At 44.9% G+C, this 18284-nt stretch overlaps 1 protein-coding gene across 1 annotated transcript in view; it reads right to left on the bottom strand.

The window, feature by feature from the left end:
• The window catches only part of LOC128462003 (retinoic acid receptor beta), a 126591-nt gene that overhangs the window by 34551 nt on the left and 73756 nt on the right, over positions 1 to 18284 (bottom strand). The window contains exon 3 of the mRNA XM_053447222.1: positions 10700 to 10841. Coding sequence (XP_053303197.1) covers positions 10700 to 10841 — 142 coding nt within the window. The remainder of the gene's footprint in view (positions 1 to 10699; positions 10842 to 18284) is intronic.

Here is an 18284-nt window from a genome sequence, read left to right on the forward strand (position 1 = left end):
CGCATTAGTGTGGGCGTGTTGTTCTCTCATCTCATCGTCATCCGCTTATCCGGGGTCGGGTCGCGGGGGGAGCAGCTCAAGCAGGGGGCCCCAGACTTCCCTTTCCCGGGCCACATTGACCAGCTCTGACGGGGGGATCCCGAGGCGTTCCCAGGCCAGTGTTGAGATATAATCTCTCCACCTAGTCCTGGGTCTTCCCCGAGGTCTCCTCCCCACTGGACGTGCCTGAAACACCTCCCAAGGGAGGCGCCCAGTGGGCATCCTTACCAGATGCCCGAACCACCTCAGCTGACTCCTTTCTAAGTAAAGGAGCAGCGGCTCTAATCCGAGTCCCTCACGGATGACTGAGCTTCTCACCCTATCCCTAAGGGAGACGCCAGCCACCCTTCTGAGAAAACTCATCTCGGCCGCTTGTACCCGCGATCTCGTCCTTTCGGTCATCACCCAGCCCTCATGACCATAGGTGAGGATAGGAACGAAGATCGACCGGTAGATCGAGAGCTTTGCCTTGCGGCTCAGCTCTCTTTTCGTTACAACGGTGCGGTAAAGCGAACACAATACCGCCCCCGCTGCTCCGATTCTCCGGCCAATCTCACGCTCCATAGTACCCTCACTTGCGAACAAGACCCCGAGGTACTTGAACTCCTTCACTTGGGCTAAGGACTCATTTCCTACCCGGAGTAAGCAATCCATCGGTTTCCTGCTAAGAGTCATGGCCTCAGATTTAGCGGTGCTGATCCTCATCCCAGCCGCTTCACACTCGGCCGCCAGCCGATCCAGTGAGTGCTGAAGGTCACAAGCCGATGATCCAATGAGGACCACATCATCCGCAAAAAGCAGTGACGAGATCCTCAGACCACCGAACTGCAACCCCTCCCCACCACGACTACGCCTCGATATCCTGTCCATGTATATCACAAACAGGATTGGTGACAAGGCGCAGCCCTGGCGGAGACCAGCTCCCACTGAGAACGAAACTGACTGGCTGCCGAGGACCCGAACACAGCTCTCGCTTTGGGAGTACAGAGATTGGATGGCCCTGAGGAGAGACCCCCTTACCCCATACTCCCGCAGCACCTCCCACAGTTTCTCCCGGGGGACCCGGTCATACGCCTTCTCCAAATCCACAAAACACAAGTGGACCGGTTGGGCATACTCCCAGGCCCCCTCCAGGATCCTTGCGAGAGTGAAGAGCTGGTCCGTAGTTCCACGTCCGGGGCGAAAACCGCATTGTTCCTCTTCAATCTGAGGTTCGACGATCGGCCGAACCCTCCTTTCCAGCACCTTGGAGTAGACTTTACCAGGGAGGCTGAGGAGTGTGATACCCCGATAATTGGTACACACTCTCTGGTCCCCCTTTTTGAACAGGGGAACCACCACCCCGGTTTGCCACTCCTTTGGCACTGTACCCGACTCCCACGCGATGTTGAATAGGCGTGTCAACCATGACAGCCCCTGAACACCCAGAGCCTTTAGCATTTCTGGCTGGATCTCATCAATCCCTGGGGCTTTGCCACTGCGGAGATGTTTGACTACCTCAGTGACCTCCACCAGGGAAATTGACGACGAAACACCATCAACCTCGAGCTCTGCCTCCAACATAGAGGGCGTGTTATTCGGATTCAGGAGTTCCTCAAAGTGTTCCTTCCAACGTCCGACGACCTCCTCAGTTGAGGTCAACAGAGTCCCATCCTTACTGTACACAGCTTGGATGGTTCCCCGTTTCCCCCTCCTGAGGTGCCGGATAGTCTTCCAGAAACACTTTGGTGCCGACCGAAAGTCCTTCTCCATGACCTCTCCGAACTTCTCCCACACCCGCTGCTTAGCCTCCGACACGGCAGCAGCTGCAGCCCTTCGGGCCTGTCGGTACCCTGCAACCGAGTCAGGAGTCCTCCACGATATCATATCCCGGAAGGCCTCCTTCTTCAATCGGACGGCTTCCCTGACCACCGGTGTCCACCACGGTGTCCGAGGGTTACCGCCCCTTGAGGAACCTAAGACCCTGAGGCCACAGCTAGCCGCCGCAGCTTCAGCAATGGAGGCTTTGAACACTGCCCACTCCGGCTCAATGTCCCCAACCTCCACAGGAATGCCAGAAAAACTCCGCCGGAGGTGTGAGTTGAAGATACCTAGGACGGGGGCCTCCTCCAGACGTTCCCAGTTCACCCGCACTACTCGTTTGGGCTTACCAGGTCTATCCGGAAATTTCCCCCATTCCCTGATCCAACTCACAACCAGATGGTGGTCGGTTGACAGTTCCGCCCCTCTCTTTACCCGAGTGTCCAAAACATGTGGCCTCAGATCAGATGACACGATCACAAAATCGATCATTGATCTTCGGCCTAGGGTACTCTGGTACCAGGTACACTTATGAGCACCCTTATGTTCGAACATGGTGTTTGTTATGGATAATCCATGACTAGCACAGAAGTCCAATAACAAACGACCGCTCGGGTTCAGATCAGGGAGGCCGTTCCTCCCCACCACGCCTCTCCAGGTATCTCCATCGTTGCCCACGTGGGCGTTGAAGTCACCCAGCAGAACTACGGAGTCCCCTACTGGAGCCCCATGCAGGACTCCATTCAGGGTCTCCAAGAAGGCCGAGTACTCTGAGCTGCTGTTTGGTGCATACGCACAAACAACAGTCAGAGTTTTCCCCCCTACAACCCTTAGGCGCAGGGAGGCGACCCTCTCGTCTACCGGGGTAAACTCCAACACCGCGGCGCTCAGCCGGGGATTTATGAGTATCCCCACACCCGCCCGGCGCCTCACGCCCTTGGCAACTCCGGAGAAGAATAGAGTCCAACCCTTATCCAGGAGTACGGTACCAGAGCCGAGACTGTGCGTGGAGGTAAGCCCCACCAGATCTAACTGGTAGCGCTCCACCTCCCTCACAAGCTCCGGCTCCTTTCCCCACAGCGAGGTGACGTTCCACGTCCCCAGAGCCAGCTTCTGCCGCCCGGGTCTGGTCCGTCGAGACCCCTGACCTTCGCTGCCACCCATGTGGCTGCGCACCCGACCCCAACGGGTCTTCCCACAGGTGGTGGGCCCATGAGATGAAGAGAGGGGGGGTGCCACGTAGTTTCTTCGGGCTGTGCCCGACCGGGCTCCGTGGCAAACCCGGCCACCAGGCGCTCGCCATCGAGCCCTCCGTCTGGGCCTAGCTCCAGACGGGGGCCCCGGGCTTCCTCCGGGCCGGGTCACATCTCCTCTTCCGTCGATATTCATTGAGGCTTTTTGAACCATTCTTAGTCTGGCCCCTCACCTGAGACCACTCTGCCATGAGAGACCCTACCAGGAGCACAAGGCTCCAGACAACACAGCCCTCAGGTTCACAGGGACACGCAAACCTCTCCACCACGATAAGGTGACGGTTCCGAGTAGATTTAGGAAGATGAAATACAATCCTCCACAGCAGCTTCTAATTACTTTATTCATAACTACTGCACTTAGACAGAGTTTTATAACTGGAAACCTAAGTGTGTGTGTTATAATCTACATGACCGATGAGAGCTGTGCATTCTCGGCTTGTGTAGCATTCTATTGCAGAAAACGTCTGAGAACGCCTTGTTCATCTGGGTTTTAAAGCAGGGACATACGTTTGAAGATCCCAGTGATCCTAAATGATTATGTTTAACAAAACTAAATGTAATATTGTCTAATAGTGTCATGTAATTACTTGCAGCAAAGGCTTCCAATCCAAGAACAGATACAGTATTTACAGATAAACACTGAGACTTTGGTGGAATTTGACATGAACAAATTTGCGCACTGCTGGACAAACTGAACTGATTTCCATCCAATAACAAAATGTGAAAAATGTGCTTTGAGCATTTAGGTGTGCTTGCCTCCAAACAGAGGCTGTGATGAAAACACCATCACCACTCTTTCAGGCTTTGAGGGAGCACTGTAAAAGTCGAGTGGTCCTGAAGTGCCCAGGGATGAAGTGAATGGGAATAAGACACGCTGGTATATAATACACTCCTCACAGCGATGCCCACTGTCTCACTCCAAGACGCTCATCTCCCTCTTCCCTTAGTTAAAGAGCAATGTCCCACCCTCTGTCTTTTGTCTGCTTTATTGTTTTTCTCCACAGCTGCTTCTAGCCCCTTGGTGAAGCCTGGCATTTTTTTCCCTCTGCTGTGCTGCTTAAGCTGGATGTTGTGTGGTTCGGGGGCAGCGCGCATGGATGATGGCCGTTGTTGAGAAGCCACCAGCCAGCCATCTGCGTGCTGCCAAGCTCTGCATGTTGTCTCTACAAGCAAACAGATGCAGCGGTAAACAAACACCATCTATCTGGAGACCACGTGGTCCAGCCCGGGCCACTTGCCACAGCACTTAATATGGCAGCTCCCTAACACCAACCAGGTGGCTGTCGAGGAACGATGATAAGTCTCTGCTGCCGCCAGAGCTCTGAGTCTAAGCAAACGGCTGTAATGGGACAGGATAAGAGAAAGGAGAAGGGTCTGTCAGATGGGAAAACTACATTGTGAAATTATGACCTTGGAAGAGGAGGGGGGATGGGTGTTGTAGAAATTATAATCTCATGATGGTCTCACTGCTGGTTTAGAGGTCTATTTTCCAAACTGACACACCTAAAATGCCTATTTGGTATTAAACCCAGACCAAAATGTAAATCATAAATAAATAAATATTAGGTAACGTACTCTGTACTCTCTATACGCATATCACATGACTGCTTACATACACTGGGCGTATACGCATGCCGGGGTACACAGGTAGCATTTGCTTGTTAGTTGCAGAAAGAGCTAGGCTGCAAACAAGATTGCGCGAATGAGAGCTTATCTCCTGCACATGTAAGGTGTATACTTAGTGAAATGCAGATTCAACTGCACCACAGCTGTGAGCGAAGACAGGGTCAGCAGAGCTTGTAATTGATCATACATGTTGTGTTCTGCACTGTTGCAGAGGCTAAAAAACGCCATGTGATGGGAACCTTGAGAATCAGTGATTGTTACGTTGTGACTGAAAAGACCCGTTCAGCAAGCCGCTGTGAGTGTCCACATCATAGTTTCCAAACATCTCAGTTTCTGCCCGTCCAGACTACAACAAACGAAAATGAGGCCCACAGCGTCAGACCTCTCTGTTTCAGCGGTTCAGTGTGGATGCCACCCGTATCTATGGCAGAGTCAAACAAACGTAGCCTTAGTCTCATTAATGTGCATCAGGCACAGAACCATACACTAGCTGATGCAAGCTGATGAACATGTCATCAGGTTTGAGCATGAACCAAAGTCCTGGATAAAGTGAATTGCTGGTGGCACCAGGTGATCTTCACAGTCAGTACAAAACCTCAAGCAGCTGACTAGTGGATACAAACACTGAAGAAGTGACCTGCTTTACAGACTTCTGACCGATCAGAAACCTTGGTAAGGAACAAAATGCTGCTGCAATGAATTTGTATGACCCACTCATGAAAATCAGAGGGGTTACTTTTCTGCTTCCTAGAGTGGTCATCAAGACTAGAAAAGCGCTATATAAATACAAATCCATTTACCATTTAGAGTTATAATTTACCGTGAAAAACAACTTCCTTACACCCCCCAATAAAGACCACACAATGCTGTCTACACCTCCTTACTGGTTTCCCATTGCCTGTTCCTGTACCTGCCCAGCTATACGCCTTCATTGTCATCATGTGTATGGTTACAGTCCCTCCACTGCACCTGTGTGCCTGCTTGTGGGTCCATCTGGGTCACTCACACTGCTCAGACCGTGAAATTGTCTGGTGCACCTGCTGCGTCGACTTGCAGCACTTCCATCTGTCCCTTTGCCTTGTCTATCAGCTTCAACATTTCAAAGAGTTCAGATGCTCTAGGGCTTGTCCCAACAAAGAGTGGTGCCACAGTTGTGTCTGTATCCTTTGGCAAAACTGCCCCAATGATCAGTATCTTCAGGGTTGAAAGAAACACATCAGTACATCCAGAATATGTTTCTATCTAGAGCTCCTTTCTGTTAAACTTCGGTTCCATCACAATGCACAGTGCATCTGTCAAAAAGTCCTCTGCAGACTCAACTGATAAATAATGAATCACAACAGTATCTCATGACATCATGAGACTCATGATTGCTGATATAACACAAAGACACAAGTCATGTAATGATGCACTCTATCAATTTCCTGCAAGTGCAGCACACACACATACACACACACACACACACCCACACACACACACGCACAGAATGTCCACCATTGTCTTCCACTTCAGTGGCACTTTTTCAGCTGCAGTTTTCAGCAGAGGCACATGATTGCACGAGTCCAAAGTGGATGTTTCCACATTATCTGCTGACTCAGGGCTCAGACTGGACTGTGGACGCCCTACTTTCATCATGGGATAACTACACAACACCTTTAGAACATCTAAGCCAGAACTGAATTTAGGTACTCTATTCTTAGCTAATTAATTGACTGTTAGAAACCATTAATGCTGATCAGTATAATCAATGATCTCTGGGCTTATTTGTTCTTTGTCCTATTTAGGCAACCACAGTCCAGACTCATTTGAGGTTTTTGGAAAGTGGAACAAGGTGCCAAAAGGTGTCAGAACATAAGTGTCCCTCTCTATGTTTAAGGACTTCTTGAAGACTCATCCCTCCTGTCACTTTTAATATCAGAACATGCCAAACAATGCACTTTCTGTGACTTTCAGTGGACCAAGACACTTGGACCATACATCAAGGTATTTGAGATATAATGAGGCTTTGGTGCCCTTTTACTACTTTAGACCTGTGGCTGGTATGTTCTGTTACATCAGCTGGAATCTCAGGGGCTAAATCATCCACTCAAAAGGCAAGTTTTGGCTCACCTTAAATATTTCAAGCATCGGTGTCCTATCTACTTGTATAGTGTTGAATTGCAGCGTTTGAGAGTTAGCTTATCAGGCAGCTGAGGCTGAACCTACAGCTACTCACTTACATAGAATATAGAACTCAAACCATCCCAAACTTTGTAGTATAAAGTTACCCAGCCATGTGTGGACCAAACCCTGATATTGTTCCTTATGTCTTTCTGATGCAAATATAGACGGCTCCTCCACTTTTAAAGCTTTTCTCAAAGACCATGGTCTTTCTGACCCATCAAATCATAATGAATGTGAGAAGATGCATAAAAAGGAAACATCAGAAAAAATAAAGACATTCATTACACAGTTCTAGATCTAGAGCTGCATCCAATTTAGATAGCTAACTGTGTCCAACAGCTCTCAGTTTTCTTTACCAATGTATCTCTATTTAGGATATATGCCTCAATGGTTGAATTATAATGTGTATCTATGTACTGGAAAGCTACATCCACCCATCTCTCCATTCAATATCTATCCTTTTTATCCAGAGGGAGCGGGGCCAATCCCAGCAGACATTGGGTGAGACAGTCCATCACAGGGCCAAGACACAGAGTATCAATCTTCACACAGTTCATAGAAGTAGACTTGAACGGCCCTTGAGCATTTTTAACTGTCTCCAATTAACCTAAGCTGCATGTCTTCTTATCAGAGCACATGGAGAGAGAACATTTGATTAACCGCCAGGCTGGAACCTAGAACCATTTTTCTGTGAGGCCACAGTGACGTAAAGATTTTTTGGGGAGTTTTTGGAAGGAAAGATATTTTATTCTATTATTTCATATTTTAATTGTAAATATTGCAGAAAACCTTTCTGCCTTTCCCTGCTGAGGTCACTAAGGAGGCTACTGTACTGCAGCCTAGTCTAAAAGTCACTGGAATTTGGACACAGTATCAGAGAAAGATATTGTTTGAAATTTGCAGCCCAATTTCAAACAATCATTTGATAAATCCTCATGAGTCAGACTAGTTTGAATAATAAGGGCTTAAAATGTTTTGAAAACATTTACATTAAGAAATGTTTTGCATCTTTCTCCCAGATGACAAATAAATGATGTGCACAGAGGACACATTTTTATAATGTTTATAAGTCAGACATTTTTTGCAACTTCTTAAAATGTCCCTCATAACATACAGACACATTTCTGTCATTAAACCCTACCCCAAAAGGATCAAAGGTCAGTTCCATTTCCTTCTATCTCAAACATAAGCTGCTCCCCCATGTCAGTTGGTAGAGCTGCAACAACAGGAGCAATTAGACTATTAGAGTCTAATTCTTTAGATTACATTTGGGATCTGTCCTTAGCAAGGTATATTCTTCTATTCATGAGGGAGCTGGGTCCTAAAGAGAGACGCAGCCTTACGAGTACTCTTGAGCAAGGCACTTAACCTCCTGAGGTGCTCCATTGGATGAATACACTCCATGTATTCACTGCTCATGGATGGTGAAATGCGGAGGTCAAATTTCCTGTGTGTGTTTAAAAACATACCTGCCACATAACCCACTTCAAATTGGTAGATGTTCATAACTGGAATTTTGGTATTCTTGTCTTGATCTGCCCCATGTGTGACTCAGGGGTAGAGCGGTCGTCCTCCAACCAGAAGGTTGGCTGTTCAGACCCTTTCTTCCTCATTCCAAATTGTCCTTATACTGAACCTTGCTCCTCCTTGCTCCTTCTCATTTAGAAAGGTGCTGCACATAGATACACTGTATGACAGAAAGTCCTGAGCCTCTCACTCAGACATTCGTGGTTGAGAATGTCCAGAGATTATCTGGAGCTCAGTGTATGTCTGAAAGCAGCTCAAGTCTCTGTGTTCCCTATGCTCCTTGTTGGTTTGTCTGATCTGTTCCCCTGGTGTTCCCTCCCGCTTCTGTTTGTTGCCCGTGTTCCAATGGTTTTGCCTCTTGGATTTTCAGAGTTTGGATTTCCTGTCTGGCTGAAACTGCTTGTAAGCCTGTTTCTGTTATAAAGCACATTCACTGCACCTATCTTGCTTCCACATGTGTCTGCATTTGGCTTCAGGATTACTTGAACTGTAACATTTCTGAAATCTTACAGTGTCCCATGGAGCCTATCCGTCTGACTGCTGCATTTGGAATCATCCTCCCACCAGAGGAATTGATTCTGCCAAAGCCAAAACAAGGTTATTGCCTTCACCTCCACACCAGCTCCATGAGCACTACTATTCAAATGGAAAGATGCTGCCCCGCTCTCACATTCCCACTGAGCTTGGGATGTTATGCTGTGATGAAACTGGGCCATTCCTCAAAAGGAAGTGTAAAGGACTCTTCTATCCTTCTTGATAAACATGAGACTTTTAATCTCCACGTACAAAGTGGTTAACTGCGATTGTGCGGCAGGTTTATGTTGTATGCATGTGATTATCTTTTTCAGTGTCTCGTGTTGGCTTTAAAAATGTAAGTTGTGTAAAATGTTTATTTGTACATTTGTGGACAGAGGCACAGATAATATTGGCTTATAAGTAAACTGGTACTTCTGAAACTGGCACTTCCGAAATTAAATTGTAATATGTAGTGAGTTACAATTTTATAATCTGTAACAATAGTACTTTATTTAGACAATTCATTGTCAACTAACTCTTCAGTTGCTAAGCATTTTTGACATTTAACTTGACCAACTCTTCAGGTGATCTCATAACCCAACACCATGCCTTTATGACAACACAATAGCTTAAATATCAGCAATATTTTTCAAAAAGATGTGAGACAAAATCATAAACTCATACATTCTGAAAAATGAGCACAGCATAGGCCTACAGTCAGTTTGGACCTAGTGGAGTAGGCATTTAGATCAGGAGGCTAATGATGCCTATGTCTCGCCTCCATCCATGAAGAAGATAGGGAATGGTCCCTTTTTTCATCTGTGGCCCTGTGGGGGGGTTTAGCCCAAGGATATCAAGACATCATCTTTTCCATGACTCCTCTGCTGAGGTGTGAAACAGCATAAGAGACAGGAGCAGGGAGCTAATGGAGCATGAACTGGACCTGAGCCATAAATGCTGATGCAATCAAAGAATGCCAATAACCTGTGAAATGCAAACTCTGACAATGGAGTGAAGGGAAAAATGGGGGACTCGACAGCAGGGTTTTAAGACTCAGGTTGTCGGTTCTTTGTTTGCCTGCGTAAGATTGGATGAGGTATGGGTCTGATCAACTGCGCTATAATAACAAAACCTTCTTGCAGCAGCACTGGCACAGAAGACTTTATCTTCACTGTTATGACACTGATTACAACTATTGTGTGTCTGTACAGGACATTTAATATATCCAGGTAGAACCCCTCTGGATTTACATTTAAAGATTAAAATCTGAGGACATCAGACTAGTCATGACTCGAAATTAATAAACGTTTGTTGTTTCTGCAGGACCAAGGTTAAAAGCGCCGATGTTTTTACCGAACAGTCATTTTTTTCATCACTTTCCTTAACATTGCAAAAGTTTTTGTTTAATTTCTCAGACAATTAAAATTGGCAAACACATTCATCTGAGGTCGTAAAAATTGCTAACTTGAATCTGAAAAGCTTCAATCCTCTGAAACAGCAGAAAGTAAGGAACACCAACATTTTGGGGGGCAACTGTGGCTTATTAGGGCGAGCGAGTTGTTCACTCATTGCTAGGTAGGCTGTTCGTCGCCCGTCTCCTTCTATTGGCCACTGGTGGCTCAGAGTGTATGATTGCGCGATAGAGAATAAGTGCTGTATGAAAGAGTCAGTGAGTAAAGGGCCACATGAAAGCCGTACATTTACCATTTCAACCCATGACAAAGTTTAAATTGAGCCCATATCAGTACATTGAGTAAAGTGGGTTTGTGACTCACACTCTTTGGACATTCCCACGGCAAAGCACTTCTGCAGGCGGCAGTACTGACAGCGGTTCCTCGTCACCTTGTTGATAATGCAGTTCTTCTCCCGGTGACATGTGTACACCATGTTCTTCTGGATGCTGCGGCGGAAAAACCCCTGAGGAGACAGACACAAGACAGAAATCAGGAGGTGTTCATGAAAAGAACTCTCTCACGACGTTAACCTCATTCTTTGCTCCTAATCTTCTGCAGCCACCTATTTTCTTGATCAACGAGTCAGCACCAGTGAAACGTCAGTCTGATGAGAATTGCCATTAAGGCTGAGAGAGAAGCGAGGCAGTGCGTCCCTGCTGGGAGCTGTGTGGAGCTTCAAATGCTGGATTTAAGCTCAGACATAGAGTGGGAACAGAGAGTGAAGAAGCTCAGGCTTTCAAACAGCGAGGCTGCTGTGCCGTATGGAAGAATAACTGAGGAGTTTTGGTGCAGCTGAGTTTGCAGTACTACATCTGAACCAGACAAGGTGACATTGAGCTTCTATGGAAGACCAAAGCACTCTATCTTTCAAAGGAATGCTTTCATTGTGATTCACTGGTACAACAGCATCGTTATTGGGCTAATTCAATATTTAGCACTAAAAAGATGTAAGTAACTGAGTAGTGAAAACAATGGAAGAGCTCTGCATTAAGATTAGGGGTTATTCATAAGGCCTTGAACTCACATGGAACTCAGGAGATGAAGTCTAAATTCTAAGAATGACAATTAAAGTAAAACATTCTCGGAATAACAACCAAATTTCGACAGAGGCTAATGCACTTCAAATAGAAGATCAAATGTCTTTTGAACGGAGCTTTTAAAAGTTCTCTGTCCCTTGACTGGTTACGTTTTGGCATATGATGCACAGAGGGAGATGTTGAATCTCCATGAGAATGAAGGTAATTACATTGGCTTATTAATTTCCATGAGACTGGCCGTGGTTGTAGTTTCGCCTGTGAGATGATGAATGTGACGTAACGATCAATAGGCATTCTTAAAACCAAGTCTCACCCCCCTAAAAGTACATTTGAATGTGTGTTAAAAAATGGATTTTGGGGCAAAAACTTTTAATCAATCAATCAGTCATACTATGGATGTATAATTAACTCTCCTATTCAGGTCCTTATAAAACCCTGACCAAAGAGTTCCCAACAGTTCCAGCTTCTGAAACCCCTTGATTGAAGCCTCAATAGCAAAATGATGTGTCATTTATAATTGTCATTACAATTTGTATTAAAAGCGTTCTATGTCCAGCTCTAGGCAGGCAGGGTTTCCGCTATTTGTATTTTGCAGCAGCGCCCCACATTGGTATTCTTAGCTTGACCTGCGCTCACTTTATACTTTAACATAAACAACACGAATCAGAAGTTATTAGGACCTGGACAGTACTGAAGTATACTCTGTGTTTGTTTGATTCGCTTTATGAGAAATTAATTCAAACACATTGAAAAAAAGTCCAATATTTTGCACACACGCAGTTCAACGGCCACAAACAACGGATGAGAGGTGTCACACACAGCCAGGACTGTACTTCAGAGTAACACTGGAGCACCGATTGCTACTGGGTATTTCGCCTTTGATGGCGTCCATTTAAAACACAAGGTCTGTACCTTAGGCACACATCTTCAGTTTCCTGTCTGTACCTGTTCTGCTTGTGTGATGCCAGAAATGACCCTTCTTAACCATTAAAGCCCTCTTCATCTAAAACCACATTCAGCCATGTGGTGTGACATTCCAAGGCCTCTGGGCTGCCTGCTTGAAGGAGAGTGATAATGACAACAGTGTGGATCCTCCTTGAATATCTTGGTGCACAGAAACAGAGGCAGAGAGCTCATCTGCCTCTGTCGCTGAGTGACAGAAAGCAGAGGAGCATCTATAGGAAGCTGGAGTCTTCACAGACCCCCCCCCCCCCCCCCCTTGATATTAATTTTCCATAGCTCTAGGGCCTTTTGCAATGATCGTCCATCATCCAGTCCCTTTTGCACCGGGTGGGGGAGGTGGGGGTTAAAATTCCATTTACCATAGCTGCCTGTGACGGATGGGACCTTGCCTTTTCATCAGTGAAGCTGGATGCACGATGGGTAACAGATTAGATCACAGGAGTGAAACGACTGACTCTGTAGCCCATCTCGCCTCAGCCTCGATCATCCGTCAAATGCTGCGCTGCCCCTTTGGTAGCACCGGATACTAACTAAAAGCAGCCAATCGTGCCTCAGCCTTGATGACACGTGACCAACGCGAGGTCACCTCCCCTCAGTTGGCATTATTCATTTTCTTAATAGAGGCCTTTATCCTGGCTGATGTAAGCCAAGTGAGTTGGTAGACATTACCTGTGAGGCCTGATGGATGACCATGGACGCGGCTTGCATCACCAATAGCTGCCATATAACTGTGTTCAGGTTGGGTGCAGAACCCAAGGCTACTCCAGTACTTATGCCATTCAAAGCTGAGAGCATGCAGGTCACTTAGCCTTGGAAAATCTCATTGTGTGTGTGATAAGTGCTGTACTGTATGTGCTTGGGCTTTCATAGTTGTCCTTTGTGTGTCACGCACTTGCTGCAGACTGTTTCCCAAGATGTGTTTGAGTTTTATCTCTACTATGGGGATGGTTTGTTGACAGTTAAAGGGATGCATTCCTCCTCTTCCTCTCCATATATAGTAGATTAAATATACTTACTGATGGGGAAAAGGAAACATGATTTTCTGATAATAGAGAGTTATAGATTCCTGGCAGCTAGATCAGAGACGTTATACGAGAGAAACAAACCACCACCGTATCATAAGAGTTTGCAACACTAAAGAAAGAAAACAAATCAACCAGTCACATTGTTGCACTGATGCAAGTATAACTTCAGTTTCTTCACTTCAACATCAGTGTAACTTATATATAAATTGACAACAGACCTTCATTTTGGGGCAAAGTTAAAGTAGAGTAATTACTGGACTTACAATAATGATATGAACTTTATGAGCGCGTGTGTAAATGTTGTTCAAAGTGACAAGAAAATAATTTTATCCAAGTTCAGAAAAAAAACAACTGAACATCCATAATTTGCCGGTGCTGACAAAGAATAAATAAAAGTCTTTGGTATAGAAAGTAATTTAAATTAACTTTGAGATGAACCTTAAAGTCACTAGATAATAGCAGGCTAGCTTTCTTCACAGTGCAACCCTAGAGGACACAATTGCGTCCAATTGTGATGGTGTATAAACAGCTTCAGCGACTAAGTGGTCGACAAGACAAGATGCTAAAAATAATAAATGTCTCTATAACAGACTGTGGAACTTATTTTCCAGTTAGCTTCCCAGCTGGTTAATTATTAACTGGCAGATAGAAATCCAGTCAACGTGATGGGGCTACCATGACAGACTATCCAAAGATGTTGACACATTTTCTACCATATTACAGTTAGCATATTACTTCGTTGGTCACCAGCTATAGTAGGATAGCAGTAGGGTAGTAGGGTAGTCACTATTTATGCTTCCAGCATCACATTTAGATTAACATAGCAGTGCCCCTTTTTTGGTCTGACCGCATTTTATTCCTGTTGCAAATGGCTACTTCAGATCCTCTCTGAGAGTTAGCCCCACCGCTGCCACTTTGTTACAGTACAATCTGAAACAAGTAATGTCATCAAAAATCGAATAATTAATAAAGAGATGGCATAATGGGGCAGTGTGTATGAAGCGGAGCAGACTTCCTCTTTTTTTTCTCCATTCAACCCTTTAGTACTTGTGCTTATAACCATATGGCTAAATTCCAGGTGTTGGTTTGTGTGGCCTATCATTGAGGTAGTTAGTGCTGAGCTAGCCTGTAAATATCATCCTGACAGATGTGTTTTCCAGGATAAACAGAGCGTTGTGGGGTAAAGAAGTTGCAGCGTCTTCAGTGGAGCGGAAAGCAGATAGCAAGGGTCAAGGGGGATCTGGAGGCTTGAGGACTTGCCTCTTGTACCACTTCATGATGATATGTGTGAGTCTTCAGTGGCGCTAATCCTTCAGACAGCACACAGGGTGATGTTTGTTGACTCGAAGCATGTGGGAATAACTGCTTGGGCAATCAAGATGTTAAATGTCTGCATGGAAATTGAGCAGGTTTTGAGGGTATGGTCACAGTCTGAGTTTATTCTCTGTGCATAACTGAGCACAGGGTAGTTCCTGCTGCTTTGTGGTCTGCCTCTTCCCTGCATCTGAATGAAGCTTCTCAGATTTTAAGCAACCGCTGCTGTCAGCAACAGCTTCTAGTTCACCCTTGAGGTGGTGGTTTTAGTGTCTGTGACGTCAATACGTCAATAGTACTGATGTGAGCTGTCACAGTCTCTGTGTATTCCTCCAGATTGATGCGATCCTCTTGGCAGCTTGCTCTTTTATTGCTTTTGAAGCACTGATTCAGGATGGAGATGGACACCTCTGGACATAAAGGCTTACAGATTGGTCTGCACATTTCCGGTGGTGGTCTCTTTACTGGGATTAGCATGACATATGTGATCTAAATGGCTAGGCTAGGAATGGGGGGATAGAATGCATCGCATGCATTTTGGTTTTTGTGTATACAAGGTTCAGTGTATTTTCTCTTCTTGGTGCAAACCGGACAGGGTTGTGGAATTGTAGAATAGTATCAGTCGTGAACATCCTCAAGTAATATTATGGCCAGCACATTACGGCCATACACTCAACAAGAGAATAGCATTGTATGAATGTGAACACATTATTCATGCTCTACAAATCTTACCGGACAGTCACGAAGCCTTGTCATCTGTGCGACTCACTTGTGTGCATGTCCACAGTGTCCCTATAGAGTGATGTTTCAAGGAAATTTAATCCAAGCTGTTCTTAATTTCATGCTTGGTAGTCCGTCTAAGCTGTAAAATTCAACTCATTGTCTTGTGAGCAGACATTAGCCAACAGCATCGATGGGGCAGCAAGTGGAGTGGGGTAAGCCTTTAGCCGAGCTCGGATTCCAACACTTCGTCCACTTTCCTCCGTCACAACATTTAGTGCTTTTACTCAGTGAGAGGTTGCTGTGTGTGCAAGTGCTGCCATGTCATGACTTTTTTTTCTTCTTGTAAGTACATGTGGTGAGTCAGTTATATAAACATTGTTTTGTACTGTGCAACTTGAAAAAATGTAAAAAAAATATCTTATCCAATTGCTTGTCTGAATATTACCCCATAGTAAGTGTTGCCTGTATAGCTTCAGGACATACATATAGCAAATGCTGGCCAGTTTGACAAATTATCATTACTTTTTGTCTGTTAGAAATGAGAAATTAGCAAAAGGGGAACTGAAAATTATTTCAGTGCTTCATACATGATATGTTGTGGTAAAAGACAGCGACTCAAGATAACTGTTTCCAAGCAAGAAATCAGCACCAGCACTTCAGCTGATGATTTATGTAGACAGTGTGGAGATAAAGAAACACTGTTGCTCTTGTGTTGCACAATATTGATGGTCCTTGTATTATGTAACCTCAGCAGTAAAATGTTAGATCACATTATTTAATTTGAGCTTTTTTTTATTTTTAGCTTAGGGTTTATTATTTATTTTTATTTTTAGCCTTACAATAGAAAAGGCTTTGTGGATAAAGACCAACATGCTTGACTCAAGTAGCATTAACTCTGCAGCACCACAGCTTCCACAGAGGGGGACTGTAGCACTACACAGTGGATGTGATTGCATTGAACAGACCTTTTTCTAAAATGAGATATAATCTAATAAAGTCATGGAGTTAACATTAATTAGGCAAGACAAAATATAATGAATCAGTAGTTTAAATCTGTTGTATTTGTGCAGCTCTGCTGTGGTCAGCGTGTTTGACTGTTTGCTGTCAATAATGCCAGTTACATGACTAATCAGGGCATGTGCTGGTTGTTTTCTATTTATCATGGCTCATGGATTAGTAATTATGGATTTGATGTCAGATCAGCTACTGGAGTGCACACAAGTTATATTTGCGGTGCAGTCCCTTTGGCGGCTTCTCTCCGTCCAGTCTGATAGGTGAATATTGTTCATAAGGTCTTGCTTGTCCTAATCGCAAAGCTTTGAGAAACAGGTTCCTACGCTAGATTTTGTATTAGAATAAATTAAAGAACATTATCCCTTAGCAATGTATTCACTGAATAAAGGATTATGGGACCAAAGCTTAAATTTCTTTTTGTTATTATACTGGCCACATTTGATATTAGAGGTGGTGATAGCTTGATACAGTCTGGCTGTGGACCCTCCCAAGGATCGGGCATGTTTTTTATTTTTTGTGACTAGTGAATTGCCTCCAAAGCCAGAGGTCTGATCTGACCATCAACTCAATGGTGCAATAAGCTATAAGTCTGTCTTTTTGATGGTCGTTCCAACAGTTACAGTCACAGTGTTATTCAAACCTGAGCTGTATTTGTATCAATGTGTATCTCCAGTGGTGTCTGAGCAGCAAAAGTGAACAGAAGCTGCAACTCGGAACAATTAATCTCTTCAAACCTCCAGGGAAACACCATCAGTGTCTGAGATGACACTGAAAATCATCACATCTGCTCTTTGAGCCTTGCTTTCTTTTCTCCTTTTCTGCCCTTTTTCTTGTTCTCATCAGTATTTTTTGTGTCTCCTCTGTCCTACGCATCCTTTGATTCCGTTCTGTCACCACAGGACACCAGTGTTGTCTTGATACTGTAGACTGCTGACATTTTCCACGACGTGCCCTGCAGGGTGAACTCATTTGAAGTTTATAAATGTGCGACCAAAGGACACCCTTGAGCTGAGTGTTGTACAAAGGTGTTTACCTAGGAAGTGTAAAGTGGCAGAAGTGCTGCTGCTGGGCTCAATAAATTATAGGATCAGAGGTTTCAGCTGCAGGGACAAGTTGAGAATGTATCACACCTCGTACACAAGGATGCAGAGGAGGGCAGAGCTGCTAAACTCAGTTTGCCCCCATACAGGATCTGTCTACAGATATATATATATATAGATGACAGGCAGGAAGTGGTTGAATAGGTCACAAATATATATTAATTTCCACTTAAAATTATGCTGACAAAACACTTTTTTGTTTGTGTTTTTATCCCCAGCCGCTCTCAAACATTTTGGAGATAATAAATAATTATGAACAATGACATTTCACAAATTAAATGATGATCAAAAAGATATATTTTAATTAGTTTTGTACAGAGGGCCCTATCAATTCTTTGTGGAAAGGTACATTTTGTGTATGTTAAAACCTATAGCCGTCTTGATTACAAAACTCTCTTTTTGCTCTTCTGTAGATACGGCCATATTGAGATGTAATGTCAGTGCATCAGGGGACACAAGCTCAGCCACCTGGGAGATAAGGCCACTTCCCCCGGACTGATAAACTGCACCTTAACCAAGATCATTATCCAACATCTTGTTATCTTAATGGGCCAGGGATAGGGTGTCAGAGTGACGGCCTCACCATCTTAGGCCTTCTCATTTACAGATTAAAAAACGAAAGTTGCGCCTATCAATTATTAAGCTACAAGTCAACCCCTTGTCCACCTGGCCTCCTTCTCTCTCTCTCTCGCTCTCGCTCTCTCCCGCCGCTCCTGCCATCCACTGGCTG

The sequence above is a fragment of the Pleuronectes platessa genome, chromosome 18, assembly GCF_947347685.1.
Source record: "Pleuronectes platessa chromosome 18, fPlePla1.1, whole genome shotgun sequence".
Lineage (NCBI taxonomy): Eukaryota > Metazoa > Chordata > Actinopteri > Pleuronectiformes > Pleuronectidae > Pleuronectes > Pleuronectes platessa.